The 17,781-nt window shown below is 38.3% G+C and overlaps 1 protein-coding gene across 1 annotated transcript in view; it reads right to left on the bottom strand.

The window, feature by feature from the left end:
- The window catches only part of sspo (SCO-spondin), a 391,512-nt gene that overhangs the window by 207,353 nt on the left and 166,378 nt on the right, over positions 1-17,781 (bottom strand). Inside the window, 6 exon segments of the mRNA XM_061922415.1 lie at positions 4,878-5,000; positions 5,092-5,283; positions 5,357-5,521; positions 5,599-5,754; positions 11,746-11,901; positions 11,980-12,057. Coding sequence (XP_061778399.1) covers positions 4,878-5,000; positions 5,092-5,283; positions 5,357-5,521; positions 5,599-5,754; positions 11,746-11,901; positions 11,980-12,057 — 870 coding nt within the window.

Raw genomic sequence — 17,781 nt, 5'->3', positions numbered from 1 at the left:
TATTGGTGGCGACTTGTCCAGGGTGTACCCTGCCTTCCGCCCGATTATAGCTGAGATAGGCGCCAGCGCCCCCCACGACCCCGAAAGGGAATAAGCGGTAGAAAATGGATGGATGGATGGATTTTTGGTTCGTGTAATAGTTAAAAAAAAATTACATTCTTGCAATCAGTTGATAAAACATAGTCCTTTACAATTATAAAAGCTTTTTACAAAAATCTACTACTCTGCTAGCATGTCAGCAGACTGGGGTAGATCCTGCTGAAATCCTATGCATTTAATGAATAGAGAATTCTTTTAAATTTGGGAAAAAATCGTTTTTGAATCAAGAATCGTGTTGAATTGAAAACAAAAATAAATTTTTAATCTATTTATATACACACACACACACACACATACACACACACACACACACACACACACACACATATATACATATATACTCTATACATATATTTATATATATGTATATATATATATACACACACATATACATACATATGTACATATATATACATACATATGTACATATATATACATATATACATATATATACATATATATGAGCGAGAGAGAGAGAGAGAGAGAGAGAGAGAGAGAGAAAGAGAGAAAGAGAGAGAGATAGAGAGAGAGAGAGAGAGAGAGAGAGATAACAATTTCTATTTTTCATAAATTGTTACATGTAAATTAACTTAAGGCATACCACAGCTGAGGGTCACAATACCCTCTGGTAGAAGTAGTTAACTACCTTAACTTTCGGACTACAAGCCGTTACTTTGTTCCTTTGTATGCTGCGGCCTTATAAATTGGCACAGCTATAATGGTCAAAATGCAAAACGTTTTCATAAAACACAAGCAGCTCCTCAGCAAGGAAAGTAGCTATTGCAGTCCGAAACATCGTTAGAAGTTGCTAAATTACATCATCGCCTCATTTGCATAATGTTTTCGCAATGGACGCTGTCGGAGGGATACAGAAGTGATTTAAAAAAATGATAAGTATGATTAAAACTGCAAATTAACCTTCTTATTTTGATTCTTAGTTGTTTTGTTTTATAAATATTGTTCTGCATTGTTAAATGCATCACATTTTATCAAAAGAATGGAGGGTTGTGATATTCGCTAACGAAGCAAATGTAATGACTGGCTCATAACCCTAATTTATGGAATTGGCACGTTGCAATGATTTATATTAATTTTTGAAATTACATTGAAGATATAGTAACATCTCGCTCTGGAAACCCAGGCGAAAACAGTGGCAGCTTTGCACATGCGCATTTCATTTGCAGTCTGGAGGCGTGTGGGTCTCCTCTCTGCACTGACTGACATGATGAGCTAGCTAAATGTTCAATTTCTGTCACAGAGAGACACACACAAAGAGACAAGGTGAGTAAGTGACTGAGGATGTCTACAGTTGGCAAATCAAATTCAATAATTTAATCAAATGTGACAGTAAAGAAACATCCATCCATCCATTATCTACCACTTGTCCCTTTTTGGGTTCGCGGGGGATGCTGGAGCCTATCTCAGCTGCATTCGGGTGGAAGGCGGTGTACACTCTGGACAGGTCGCCACCTCATTGCAGGGCCAAGACAGATAGACAGAAAACATTCACACTCACAATCACACACTAGGGCAGGCCGGGGTCACCAACCTTTTTGGAACCAAGAGCTACTTCTTGGGTACTGATTAATGCGAAGGGCTACCAGTTTGATACACACTTAAATAAATTGCCAGAAATAGCCAATTAGCTCAATTTACCTTTAATAAATTAATCTATATACATATATAAATGTGTATATATATATATATATATATATATATATATATATGAAAAATATTCCGTCGTACATTTTTTTTTCTTTTACAGAAGGTTTTTTGTAGAGAATAAATGATGAAAAAAACACTTAATTGAATGGTTTAAAAGAGGAGAAAACAGGAAAAAAAAATTTTTGGAACATAGTTTATCTTCAATTTCGACTCTTTAAAATTCAAAATTCAACAGAAAAAAAGAAGACAAAAACTAGCTCATTCGAATCTTTTTGAAAAAGTAAAAAAAAATAATTCATGGAACATCATTAGTAATTTTTCCTGATTAAATTTAATTTTAGAATTTTGATGACATGTTTTAAATAGGTTCAAATCCAATCTGCATTTTGTTAGAATATATAACAAAATGGACCAAGCTATATTTCTAACAAAGACAATACATTATTTCTTCTAGATTTTCCAGAACAAAAATTTTTGAAGAAATTCAAAAGACTTTGAAATAAGATTTAAATTTGATTCTAAAGATTTTCTAGATTTGCCAGAATAATTTTTTTGAATTTTAATCATAAAAATTTTGAAGAAATATTTCACAAATATTCTTCATCGAAAAAACAGAAGCTAAAATGAAGAATTAAATTAAAATGTATTTATTATTCTTTACAATAGAAAAAGTAAATTTACTTGAACATTGATTTAAATTGTCAGGAAAGAAGAGGAAGGAATTTAAAAGGTAAAAAGGTATTTGTGTTTAAATATCCTAAAAAAAATTTTAAGGTTGTATTTTTTCTCCAAAATTGTCTTTCTGAAAGTTATAAAAAGCAAAGTAAAAAAAAAGTATGAATTTATTTAAAAAAGTGAAGACCAAGTCTTTAAAATATTTTCTTGGATTTTCAAATTCTATTTGAGTTTTGTCCCTCTTAGAATTAAAAATGTCCTTTACACAAACATATACTTCATGTGTAATGACATGCTAATTTTAATTTTTAATTTTTTTTTTTCCCAAATTCCATTGTATGTTATACTCTTCTGACCCCACCAGATGGCAGTATACATGTCCACATAAGTGGTCGTAAGACCCCAATTCAGTAGTGTACACAATTTTGGAAATAACGCTATATTATAAAAATATAACGCTATATTATAAAAATACAGGCATTTTGTTAACGCTATATTATAGAAGGAATTGGGGAACAGTTTACGGACACAAACTATGGGATGACATAAGAGGAAACGTGACCCCGGAAGTGGATGCGTCATCCCATGGCTTGTGTTTGTAGGTTGTTTTTTAGTTTTTTTTTAATAATATAGCATTAACAAAACGTCTATTAATCATGAACCCGGAAGTAAATGGGGGGGAAGGTTTTTGTAGGGGGGAAGAAATTTGGCTTGACAGCCCTGCCGAGGATGTCGTTGTGGTTTGTGCAGCCCTTTGAGACACTTGTGATTTAGGGCTATATAAATAAACATTGATTGAATTGTCGAACAAAGCGAGACCAGCTTGCTTGTAAATACATAAAATGTAAAAAAAGAGAGGCAGCTCACTGATAAGTGCTGCTATTTCTAGAACAGGCCAGCGGGCGACTCATCTGGTCCTTACGGGCTACCTGGTGCCCGCGGGCACCGCGTTGGTGACCCCTGCACTAGGGCCTATTTAGTGTTTAGACATGCACCAATCCCCAGGTGCATGTCTTTGGAAGTGGGAGGAAGCCGGAGCAGCCGGAGGGAACCCACGCATTCACGGGGAAAACATGCAAACTCCACACATACATTTAAAATTCCAGTTGAAACTTCTAGCTAGGAATACGGAAATTCCGACTTCCCAGTTGTCACACCTGGGTGAAGTATTGTCTGCTTTCATGTGGTCTTGTCATTTCCTGTTTTATTTTGAAAGGTTAACTCTCCTTCTTGTTTGAGGTCACTTGCCCTTCCTCCTGTTTCACTGGGCTGATGTCTCTCCTGATTGCCCGATTCTGCCCACCTGTGTCACCTCATGTGTATAAATGTCTCGTCCTCTAGTCTTGTGCTAGAGTATATCGTCTCGCTACGTGCTTCTAGCCTTGAACCAAGTTTTGCTAAGTATTGCCTTGCCTCATTTATTGATTTCTTTGTTTCCTCTGAGAAAGAGTGATTTGGTTCGCTAAAGTTTTTGGTCGAGATTTTTGTGTGTTAAATTTCATAGTGTTTTGTGTTCCTTTTTTCCCTCCTCTTGGAGCGCTTTACTTTGTAGTTATCTCAGCTTTTTATAGCATACTTTCTGTTTAAAAGTTTCTTGTCTCCTCCGCGTGAGTGATTTACCTTTTTTAGCTATCATAGATTGTTCTTTTTGTTATCGGATTTTGTGTAATTTTATTATTGCCTTTTTCCTCCCTATGGAGTGATTCTGTTTATTGCATTCTAACTATATGTCTTTAGTTAGATTACAAGGCCGATTTGTATTAATCACTCTGTTCAAAGAGACTCCAAAGAAAACTGTTAAATAAAGCCTGCGTCAATCGTCCCCCTTCTGCACCTGAGTCCTCATTCTCGCCATGGTCTAACACCAGTACAATAAAAGTCCAGACTGTAAATATTTTGCACAGGCGCAAACTGCTGCACTTCCCGCCCTGTGAGGGTCTCCACTCCGCTCTGCTCATGCAGCAGCAGCACCAGCTAACTGGTAGCGCCCGTCAATACTCGTTGAGGACAGTGACTGATGCGTACTTTCACCTCAGAGTCTCTAAGACACAAAAGAGTCTCCAAAAACACTGGAAAAATAGTCCCGAGATATATCACTAGTAGATGTTTACATAAAAGCCAGAAAGTCGCCAGATTTAGCGACAAAGTCGCAAAGTTGGCAACACTGGTTTACGAGTGTCAATGTTAGTACTATTAACCTACAATAGCATTCTGTTTGTATTGTCTCAGTTTCACAAATGCCTCTGTAAACTCACCAAAACATCACAGTGTAGTTATTCAGTCTAGAATTTAGTCGGTGTGGCTTATATACCAGTGCGCTTTAAAGTCCGAAAAATATGGTATTTTAGTCATGTGGTTCAAATGTGTACATTTAACTGACTCTACCTTGGTGTGCTTTCCGTATGTTTACCAACTGTACCTGGTGTGTGTTGACCTACCTGTTGTACATTCTTCAGTACAGTTGTTGGTGAAACTGAGCTGTGAGCATGTCGGAGGACAAGACTGGACTCTCCCGGCCTGGCAGTCTTCCTCAGACACAAGCACCATGCCACTGACACAACCTATAAAAGAACGTTTGAAGACTTTATTAGTCAGCAATGTGTTTCTGCAATTGAACCAGAAAGCAGATCGTTTTTGAAAAGATAGAGTTACCTGTTTGTGTTCCCGTGTCTTTGGTGCATGGCTGGCTGTTGCAGCTCTGACTCTGCTGGGTCATGCCTTCACAATCTCTACCATCATTTTTGGGAGGAGGTGAGGAACAGGTTCTGCTCCTCTCCCTGACACCGCCACCACATTGGGCATCACATTCTGACCACTCAGTCCACCCTGACCAATGACCATCAACTGCAGGAGACAGATTAAATGACTTTCTACATGGAGAAGAGGATTTTGGGGAAGAGAAAAACTGAAAAGAAACCTGAACATGGTCTTGGGAAGCAGGGGCGGCTGTCAAACTGGGCACCGCCACAGGATCCTCCTGGTAGGGCTTCCCGAATAATGTCTCTTTGTCGAAATAACGAGCCCAAGCCACAGGAAACACTGCACATACTCCATGATGTCCATGAAGACATGATGCAGTCAACTGCAGAAAAGAAGGAGAATGTACTTAGACTGCAGTTGAGGTTCTATTCGTAACTGTCGTTTGCTCAAATCTTTTACCACAGTCTTTCTCATCAGAACCATCTGAACAGTCCCTCTGCAGGTCACATCTGCGGTCCAGGTGTACACACTCGCCACTACTACAAAGGAACTGCTTGGGAGAGCAGGGGCTCGGCACTAGGGGGCGCTGTGTAGTCGCCGGGCTGACTGAGGAACCTGATTCAACATTGGGGTAATAATATTTCAGACTTGTTCACTCAGTTTTTGTGCCTCGTACTAGTAAAAGGGTGCCACCTAACATTGATAGAAGATATCTCCCCTGTGCAAAGCAATACAACTAAATACTTTGGAAAATACAAGGACTTTTTGATTTGCAGTCATTTAAATCCTAAGAACATAACATTTTTCAAAAAAAAAACTACTAATTTTCATCTGCAAATACTTTCTGCAAAACAAATATTTGCAACACAGGAGCACGACGCCCTTCTTGTGTGGGAAGGACCAATCCGTAGAGGATAAATAGTTTGGGTCTTGTGAGCATGAACTGATGAAGTCTGCTCGAATGAGATGCAAAATATGTTTTAAAGCAGGGGTCGGGAACCTTTTTGGCTGAGAGAGCCATGAAAGCCAAATATTTAAAAATGTATTTCCGTAAGAGCCATACAATAATTAATAACACTGAACACAACTAAACGCGTGTATTTTTAAGAAAGACCAACATTTCTAGAGTATAATAGGTCTCTTATTCTTTGTAATAACATTGTTATTCTGAAGCTAACCGTGGTGGGGGCGTGGCGTGTGGGCCTGCAGCAAACTTGGGTGTCCCAGGATCGGCCTCGAAATCAGCGACAAGTGTGTAGATGGCCCACCTGGGCCTTGTTATCTAATCACCTGTCGCTCTGTTATAAGCAGCAGCCAGGAGGAGAGACGGGGTGGAGGCTGGAGCCAGAGCGCGAGCGAGAGAGAAAAATACATTTGCTGGAAAGCAACTGAGAGACTTATTGAAAAATAAAACAATAATGTAACCCTGAAAAGGGCTCTCATGTCGGTGCTTAGTGGTCTGAAGAACCCCCAGGAGGGCAAGCCCCACACTAACCAATAATAAATTACTACTTACCATTAACGCAACTTATTGAACATAAAAAAGCATGAGAATGTTTTATATTTTGAACGTTATTTTTAACACTGTGATTACAAGTGGTATTATTCATTACTTATCGTGTTAAGGAATGTCAGCTAAGATTTATCCGAGAGCCAGATGCAGTCATCAAAAGAGCCACACCTGGCTCTCGAGCCATAGGTTCCCTACCCCTGTTTTAAAGCAAGGTAACACAAAGATTTGTTTTTTTTAGATCTGAAGAGATTTGTTTTGTTATAAGCCTCACACACGGAGATAAAAAAACAGTTACTGAAGTTTGATGGTTATGTGTGTGGTATGCCATGTTAATAACAACACAACACACAATAACCATCCAGACTTTGTTCAAGACTGAACAAATATCAGAAAATAGAAGAAGCAGCAATCATCAAAGTAACAACTGGGAAAAACAGGCAACAGAAAAATGGTCTTGGGACAATTTTTGACGGAAATATCTCAAAAGTAAACAATTGTGAAAAAACATGTAGACGAACACAGACTTCACAATCTAGTGAGTGAGTGAGTTTTTCTCAGCCAAGTAGCTTCAATACGTTTTTATCATCTTCTTGATATAAAAAAAGAAAACAAAAAAGAAAGCTTTTTAATTGTCTATTGTCTGTACCACTTCACTTGAAGTGAACTACTATTGTCGGCCTCGACCTGTTTTGGAGCCAATCATTGGGACAACTTCACTCCTAATAATTATTTATTATTATCCATCCATCAATCTATTTTCTACCACTTGTCCCTTTCAGGGCCGCGGGGGGTACTAGTGCCTATCTCAGCTGCATTTGGGCAGAAGGCGGAGTACACCCTGGACAAGTCGCCACCTCATCGCAGGGCCAAGACAGATAGACAGACAACATTCACACTCACATTCACACACTAGGGCCAATTTAGTGTTGCCAATCAACCTATCCCCAGGTAGGTTTTTATGTGAATTCAAAATAGCCACTCTTTGCTCCGATTACATTTTTGCACACTGTTGGCATTCTTTCGATGAACTTCAAGCACACCTGTGAAGTGAAAACCATTTTAGGTGAGTACCTCCTAAAGCTCATCGAGAGAATGCCAAGAGTGTGCAAAAAAGTAATCAGAGCAAAGGGTGGCTATTTTGAAGAAACTAGAGTATAAAACATGTTTTCAGTTATTTCAACGTTTTTGTTAAGTACATATCTCCACATGTGTTCATTCATAGTTTTGATGCCTTCAGTGACAATTTACAATGTAAATAGTCATGAAAATAAAGAAAACACATTGAATGAAAAGGTGTGTTCAAACTTTTGGCCTGTAGGATTATATATATATATATATATATATATATATATATATATATATATATATATATATATATATATATATATATATATATATATATATATATATGTATATATATATATATATATATATATATATATATATATATATATATATATATATATATATATATATATATATATATATATATATATATATATATATATGCTTCTTCTTGTATAGCTAAGTCACATTTGGCTTGAGGGGTGGAAGCAGTTGAGACCCTCAGTGAGTTTTGACTTGAACTTGGACTTATCGAAGTTGGAGAAGAGCTGTTCGCAAAGGCATGTGCTCTCAAAAGGGCTCGTGGTCAGTTTGAACATTAGGGAAAGCTCAGGTAAGCTCTCCCGTCCAAAGGCAAAACCCAGTAACTAAATTTAGGTCAAAACTGAGCTGATAATAATTTTGGAGTTCCTAGGTGATATGCTTTACATTAGTGTATGCGATATTGTAATTTGTTCCGTAAGTAAGCTGTTACGTGCATGGCAGGACCTAGCAACTACCACATAACCGCGTAGATACAACAGAAAAACCTAGTATCTCAAAGGACCAATCGGAGCTTCTTTCTCAATCGCCTTATTGTTTTTAATGAGACATTCGCACGAATGGGGGCCGACGGTCAACCTGATTATGTGATATTATGGCACGAGAGGATATTTGGAAGATTGGCCCAGGACGTTGCAAGCACCTTCATTAAATGTATTGTTCTTGATTCTTCCCCTTGCATACTCTTTTGGGCAGATAACTGTGGAGGTCAAAATAAAACTGGACGCTGTGCACGGCTCTTGCCCAATGTGCAAACGCAGAATGGGGCCCACCCGAGATTGTGATAAAATATCTGGAGAAAGGGCACACACACGTTCATGAGAGCAGATTCAATCCATGGCTCAATCGGCAAAAAAATGAAAGCTCAAGAAAACATCAATACGTTTGATGACTTTGTAGATCTTTGTAAGACAGCATCAAGATAGATTAGTTTTCCTTTGTTTTCTCAAAATCAGCTAGAAGTGAGTTACTAGGTTTTGCCTTTGGGCGGGAGAGCTGTGGGTCAATTCTCTCAAAAATTGCCTAAGCTTGTCTGCATGTACATTCACTTCCCTGAACTTGGCTTTGAAGTCAGAGCTGTATTGCGGGTCAATGAGCTCCAATTGAAGCACAGCAGCGGCATCTTGCACATCAAGAGAGGAGGGGTCCGCAAAGCAATTAAATTGTGGCTCTGTGCTTCTTGAAGTCTGCAAATCTGTGACCAAATTCCCTTTACCTTCAAAATGGCATCAACATACTCCTCACCACAGAAAGGTGTGCCTGCATCCAGGAGTGTCTTGAATGCTGGGAAATGGCCCAGGTTTTTCTGAGAGAGCTGGGCTTTCCCTATTACAAGTTTTGTGGAGAATGCTATCACGTTGTTACCCCTAGCCTTGTAACTTTTTGTACAGTACTTTAAGCTCATGTATGATATCAGCAAGAAAAGCTAAGTCATTGAGCGATTTGGGATAACTTGGCACAGCAACAGCCACCTTCTCCTTCTCCATGAAGGCTTTCACTTCTGCTCTCAACTCCAAAAATTTCTTCAAGGCGTTTCCCCTGCTGAGCTGAACGACATACTGTATATCACACTGTCAAACTTGGTGATTGATAATGCCCTCGCAATGGCCTCCTCCTCATCCACCTCTTCCAGTTTTTATTCGAACAAGTGCCACCAGTCCATCTTTCCTCCCTGTCATTGATGGCGCTCCATTGGTTGTTATTCCAACAAACCTCTTCCATGGCAAACTGCCATTCTCAATGACATCCACAGCTGGTGAAATATCTTCTGAAAAACTGTCTGACCATGCATTGAAAGGACTTGGAGCAGGAGTCACCAACGCGGGGCCCGCGGGCACCAGGTCGCCCGTAAGGACCAGATGAGTCGCCCGCTGGCCTGTTCTAAAAATAGCTCAAATAGCAGCACTTACCAGTGAGCTGCCTCTATCTTTTAAATTGTATTTATTTATTAGCAAGCTGGTCTCACTTTGCTCGTCATTAATAATTCTAAGAGAGACAAAACTCAAAAGAATTTGAAAATCCAAAAAATATTTTAAAGACTTGGTGTTCACTTGTTTAAATAAATTATTTTTTTTCTTTACTTGTTATAACCTTCAGAAAGACAATTTTAGAGAAAAAATACAACCTTAAAAATTATTTTAGGATACCACATATACCTTTTTACCTTTTAAATTCCTTCCTCTTATTTCCTAACAATTTAAATCAATGTTCAAGTAAATTTAGTTTATTTCCTGTAAAGAATAATAACTACATTTTAATTTAATTCTTCATTTTAGTTTCTGTTTTTTTGACGAAGAATATTTGTGAAATATTTCTTCAAACTTATGATTAAAATTCAAAAACAATTCTCTGGCAAATATAGAAAATCTTTAGAATCAAATTTAAATTTTATTTCCAAGTCTTTAGAATGTCTTTTAAAATTTTTGTTCTGGAAAATCTAGAAGAAATAATGATTTGTCTTTGTCAGAAATATAGCTTGGTCCAATTTGTTATATACAAAGTGCAGATTGGATTTTAACCTACTTAAAACATGTCATCAAAATTCTAAAATTAATCTTAATCAGGAAAAATTACTAATGATGTTACATAAATTATTTTTTTATTTTTTTCAAAAAGATTCGATATAGCTCTTTTTCGCTTTTTTTTTCCGGTTGAATTTTGAATTTTAAAGAGTCGGAATTGAAAATAAAGTATGTTTCTAAATTTAATTTTCATTTTTTTTCCTGTTTTCTCTTCTTTTAAACCGTTCAATTAAGTGTTTTTTCATCATTTATTCTCTACAAAAAACCTTCCGTAAAAGGAAAAAAAATGTACGACAGAATGACAGACGGAAAATTACCATTTTTTTAATATATATATACAGATGTATTTATTAAAGGTAAATTGAGCAAATTGGCTATTTCTGGTAATTTTTTAAGTGTGTATCAAACTGGTAGCACTTCACATTAATCAGTACCCAAGAAGTAGCTCTTGGTTTCAAAAAGGTTGGTGACCCCTGACTTGGAGCAACTCCTCTTCAAAATGATCAAATGACTACGATGTCTGATAGCCTGATCAAGAGCAATTGAGTATACACTGAAATATTTCTTACAGTTGATCGTAAATGTTACTTCATAGGACAGAAATGCGCTTTGCCACAGTGTTAGCAGAAAGGTTGATGTTACTAAACGGACTTTTCTTTGCCGGAGAGGCTATAGTTGCAGCCTGTAATATGCACTTTTTTCTACCGAAGGGAATAAGCGGTAGAAAATGGATGGATGGATGGAGGGTCCTAAAAATCATCATCATTCTGTCCTCTCATATGTCCTCTCGAATGTTGCCTGTTTTTCTGAGGGTTGCCGTTTCTTCTTCATTTTGGTAGATCACGTTTGTTCATTTGAGATTTCGGACTTGGAGAACTTGAGTTTGGCTCTGCACTTGGACAGATACTGAGTGTGCTATTTGGCAAAATGGGACTATTCTGGAATATTTATCTCTGACAAAAGAAATAGACCAAATGTCCACTGCTGAGCACACTGCTTCTCAGGAAGCTATACATTTAAAATAATTAAAACAGTGAAATGTATTGAGTATCTCATTAGCATTTAGCCTCACATCAGGCTTTTTGTAGCAGTTTTAAGCTAAACGCCTTTATCTATAAGATCAAGATCCAGTTGACTGAAGTAATATCATAGTAAATATTTCCCTGACAGGTTATTAATGCGTACCACAGCGCTCTTCATCGGACCCGTCCAAGCAGTCCTGCCTGCCGTCGCACACCTGAGCCGAGTCCACACAGCCAAATGAGCGGCATGCAAATTGTCCTGCTACACAAAACACTCTGGGCGAGCCTCCATCCTGAGCGCTTGTGATGATCCACTGGGCTGGAAATCAGAGATGTCGCTCGTCACAAAGAAAAATGATGGCTTGTGAGTCCAAAACTAGCAAAATGGTTTGCTTACCCCTTGATGTTTGTAAGCCAGGACCTCCAGGCTGGAAGGTCGGCGTGACGTGCAGTGCAGGCTGGCCAGTCGTCCATCCTGAAGAAAAATGCAATGTTTTTTTCTTATCAGAAGTCTTCATCTGGCCATGAAAAACAAGAAAACCTAAACCTGTGCTGCTTTCCAAATAATCCGGTTTTTAAACCCGGAGGCCGCAGCAGGAAGGCGCCTTTGTGTTCGATACAATTTGTAAAAGCCAAGAAGTGTGATCACCGTGTTCTTTCCTTGTCCTCCTTCAATTATTATTTCCACAGTCTAGTACACAAGCTCTTTACCTATTCGAGGTTCTGTATATGCCCCCTTGCACATTTATGATTTTATTTTCTCTGCTTTAACTTGTGAAATATGTATTTTCTTTCAGGGTAATATGATGGCACTATCTGCAAGGACAACATCAGCAGGTGGGCACAGTCTCACAAGTTAATTCACTCAACATTCTGCAGCAGGAAGATGCTTTGGGAAGACATGATGTTTTGATTACTGTAAGTACACGGTTAGTAAGTACAATACTACTACTAATGATAATGATATTGTTTACTGTATGCCTCTCATTGTTTCTTGATGTACACAAATTGAATTCAAAATGTCTTTAATAACCTAAATAGGTATATGAGCATTATCAAAATCAAGCACTTTAATGCTTGTTATTGGTGTTTCTGTGTCATAATCGCTTATGACGGATGAGGATTATGTTTATTATTTTCCTGTATTTTGCATTATTTTTGTTCCAGTGCTCTTATTTCCTTGTTTCCTCTTCCTGTGTGGGTCAATTCCTGGGAAATTGTGTTAGATATAAATATAAACGGAATACAACGATTCGCAAAGCATTTTCAACCCATATTTGTCAGGCTTGCCACTGACAGTTTGTTTGTGTTTTAGTTTTTCCTCTGTGTGTTTAGTATTTCCTGTCCTTAGTTCCTGTCAGCACTCTTATTTTGGTTCCACTTCCTGTTTGTCTCCCTGTGTGCTGTTTTCGCTCAGCTGCGGCTGATTGGCAACTGGCCACACCTGTGGTCAATCAGCCCGCTCCTATTTTACCTGCTTTGTTCCTCCAGTCAGGGCTGGATTATTGTCGCTCTTGTGTCGTTGCTACCGGTCGTGTCGTGTCGATGTCATCATTGCAGCTACTATTTGTCCTTGTCGTCGTAGTGGTAAGCTGTTCCTGTTAGCTATTTGTAGTTTGTTTTCTCCTAGCTTTTTGGTTTCGTGTTATCTTGTTAGCCATTAGCTGTTTCCAGTTTTTCTGTTTCCTGCTAGATACCTGTTAGCTTCCATGCTAGGCCTTTTGTTTGTTATCCGCCCACGTGCGCACTTTTGGTTTGAACCCTTTGTTTGGTTTTGTTCTAGTTTTTTATATTAAAACCATGTTTTCTCACTCCATGCCTGCCTCCATCTCTGCTTCTTGGGGTTCGTCATCAAAATAACTTTGACAATATTCAGTGGAATATGCTACAAAGACAACATATTTGATGTTCAAAATGATAAACATTTTTTTTGAAAATAATCATTAACTTTAGAATTTGATGCCAGCAACACGTGACAAAGAAGTTGAGAAAGGTGGAAGTAAATACTGATAAAGTTGAGGATTGCTCATCAAACACCTATTTCGAACATCCCACAGGTGTGCAGGCTAATTGGGAACAGGTGGGTCCCATGATTGGGTATAAAAACAGCTTCCCAAAAAATGCTCAGTCTTTCACAAGAAAACATGGGGCGAGGTACATCCCTTTGTCCACAACTGGGTGAGCAAATAGTCAAACAGTTTAAAAACAACGTTTCTCAAACTCCAATTGCAAGAAATTTAGGGATTTCAACATTTACGGTCCGGAATATCGTCAAAACGTTCAAAGTATCCGGAGAAATCACTCCACGTAAGCTGCATGGCCGAAAACCAACATTGAATGACCGTGAACTTCAATCCCTCAGACGGCACTGTATCAAAAACCGACATCAATCTCTAAAGGATATCACCAAATGGGCTCAGAAACACTTCAGAAAACCACTGTCACTAAATACAGTTTGTAGCTACATCTGTAAGTGCAAGTTAAAGCACTAATATGCAAAGCAAAAGCCATTTATCAACAACATCCAGAAACGCCACCATCTTCTCTGGGCCCGAGATCATCTAAGATGGACTGATGCAAAGTGGAAAAGTGTCCTGTGGTCTGACGAGTCCACATTTCAAATTATTTTTGGAAATATTGAACATCGTGTCATCCGGACCAAAGGGGAAGCGAACCATCCAGACTGTTATCGACGCAAAGTTCAAAAGCCAGCATCTGTGATGGTATGGGGGTGCATTAGTGCCCAAGGCATGGGTAACTTACACATCTGTGAAGGCACCATTAACGCTGAAAGGTACATACAGGTTTTGGAACAACATATGCAATACAAGCACCGTCTTTTCATGGACGCCCCTGCTCAATTCAGCAAGACAATGCCGAGTCACATTCTGCACGTGTTACACGTGCTTCGTAAAAAGAGTGCCGGTACTTTCCTGGCCCGCCTGCAGTCCAGACCTGTCTCCCATCGAAAATGTGTGGCGCATTATGAAGCGTAAAATACAACAGCGGAGACCCCGGACTGTTGAACGACTGAAACCTCTATACAAACAATAATGAGAAAGAATTCCACTTTCAAAGCTTCAACAATTACTTTCCTCTGTTCCCAAACGTTTATTGAGTGTTGTTAAAAGAAAAGGTGTATTAACACAGTGGTGAACATGCCCTTTCCCAACTACTTTGGCACATGTTGCAGCAATGAAATTCTAAGTTTATTGTCAAATATCTTTTCTTTGTAATGCATTCAATATAATATGGGTTGAAAAGGATTTGCAATCTGCGATGAGGTGGCGACTTGTCCAGGGTGTACCCTGCCTACCGCCCGAATGCAGCTGAGATAGGCTCCAGCGACCCCCCCCGCGACGCCAAAAGGGACAAGCGGTACAAATGGATGATGGATGGATGGATGGATATATATATATATATATATATATATATATATATATATATATATATATATATATTTATATATATATATATATGTATATACATACATACATACATATATATATACATACATACACAAATATATATATATACTGTATATACATACTTATAAATATATGTTAGGGGTGTGGGAAAAAATCGATTCGAATACGAATCGCGATTCTCACGTTGTGCGATTCAGAATCGATTCTCTTTTTCTTTTTTTATCGATTTTTTGGGGGGGATTTTTTATTTTTTTATTAATCCAACAAACCACTACACAGCAATACCATCACAATGCAATCCAATTCCAAAACCAAACCTGACCCAGCAACACTCAGAACTGCAATAAACAGAGCAATTGAGGAGACACAAACACGACACAGAACAAACCAAAAGTAGTGAAACAAAAATTAATATTATCAACAACAGTATCAATATTAGTTATAATTTCAGCATAGCAGTGATTAAAAATCCCTCACTGACATTATCATCAGACATTTATGAAAATTAAAAAAAAGAACAATAGTGTCACAGAGGCTTACACTTGCATCGCATCTCATAAGCTTGACAACACACTGTGACCAATATTTTCACAAAGATAAAATAAGTCATATTTTTGGTTCGTTTAATAGTTAAAACAAATTTACATCATTGCAATCTGTTGATAAAACATTGTCCTTTACAATTACAAAAGCTTTTTAAAAAAAATGTACTACTCTGCCAGCATGTCAGCAGACTGGGGTAGATCCTGCTGAAATCCTATGTATTGAATGAATACAGAATCGCGTTGAATCGAAAAACATCGATTTATAATCAAATCGCGACCCCAAGAATCGATATTGAATCGAATCGTGGGACACCCAAAGATTTGCAGCCCTAATATATATATAATAATAAATAATAATAATACATTTTATTTACAAGGTGCCTTTCTGGGCACTCAAGGACACCGTACAAAATTAAAACAATAAAATCAAATTGGATAAAAACAATAATTATAACAACAAAAATAGATAAGATAGGATGATTACAAAGACGTGAGGCAGAGCGGCTGAAAGCTCAGGCACCCATGGTGGACAGTTTAAATAAGGGGACAGTGAGATGGATGGATGAAGAGGATCTTAGGGAACGTGAGGGCGTGGCGACATGGATCAGGTCCGAGAGATATGACGAAGAGAGGTTATGGATGGCTTTGAAAGTGAGATGGATAGCCAGTGGAGTTGCTGCAGAACAGGGGTGATGTGCTGGATTGAACGGGTTCTGGTGATTATCCGGGCTGCAAAGTTCTGGAGAAACTGAAGTTTGTGAAGTGACTTCTGAGGGAGACCAAACAGGAGAGTTGCAATAGTCCAGGCAAGAGGTGACCAGGCTATGGACTAATATGGCAGCAGTATGTGGGGTAAGGGATGGGTGAAGAAGATTATTGTTCCGTAAATGAAAGTAACCAGACCGGGTAATGCTGTTAATGTGAGCTTGAAAGGAAAGTGTTCTGTCGAGGATGACACCCAGACTCTTGACTTGGGAGGAGGGGGAGACAGAGCAATTGTAGAGAGTAACGGACAAGCTGTTGGTTTTGGCGATTATGGTTTTTGTAGCTGAGATAGGCGCCAGCGCCCCCCGCGACCCCGAAAGGGAATAAGCGGTAGAAAATGGATGGATGGATGGGTTTTTGTACCTACAAGGATTTAATACACACACATATATATATATATATATATATATATATATATATATATATATATATATATATATATATATATATATATATATATATATATATATATATATATATATATATATATTAGGGTTGGGCAAGTTAATGCGTTAATTACGAGTTAACTCATCAATCTATTAACGCCGACAATTATTTTATCGCACATTTGCGTATGTTTTTTACATTATTTTATTTTGTTAACGCCTTTTCTTAACAAGATGGGGGCGCCCGGACGGGCTTCGGCGTCGAGGGGCTCTTGGTAAAGATGGAACATTTGGCAAAAATACCAGACAATTCTGCAACTTTAATGGCTGGCTTACATCGTGGTCACTCCAGGATCACTTACGACCGCCAGACAATTCTGGATGTGGATAGATCGGGTCGTTTTGGACTGAATGACGCGTGCTTGCTAGACCGGCTAGCTAGCATGGGAGTACTTTGCCGGCTACATCCAGCGGCCTGTGAAGCAGCGGAGTATATGTGTTGTCTGTCTATTTATGAATAATGCAGACGAGGAGTGTTGGGTGAGTTCTTAACGTTTGCTTTCAGAGCGTGTATATCACAACATTCAAGATGCCGTCATGGCGACACACAACCTTTACCGGGTTACCGTGCATGCTCGTCACTCCTGTTGCATGCTGGGTAGGGTAGTTCTTTTTTTCCCTGGCTCATAACATCACAATATAGTACCATGTATATGCGTTCAGTTTATCAAAGCACCAAGCAAACAATCGGAAAATTCCCATCATATCAATTCCTTGATATGGTCGTAATTATTTTAAGTGCACTACGCATAATAAACACAACATTATTAATATTGCTACTACGGATAATTTGATCAAAAATTCCCTAAAACAGCCCACTACCTATAATACAGGTTTTTTAAACATAAGATCCCTGAAAAAAAAAAATGTTTCTGCTGTCACCTCAGAAATTGCCTGTTCGGATGTTATGATTGTGGCTCAGAGATTTGTATGTAGATTATATTTATTTTCCATAATAAACAGGGTAATTTAAATACCCTGGCAGTGGCAATAAGCTTAAATGTGTGTATTTACA

The sequence above is a fragment of the Nerophis ophidion genome, linkage group LG15 (genome assembly GCF_033978795.1).
Source record: "Nerophis ophidion isolate RoL-2023_Sa linkage group LG15, RoL_Noph_v1.0, whole genome shotgun sequence".
Taxonomy (NCBI): Eukaryota; Metazoa; Chordata; class Actinopteri; order Syngnathiformes; family Syngnathidae; genus Nerophis; species Nerophis ophidion.
This window is presented reverse-complemented; position numbering and strand designations above follow the sequence as displayed.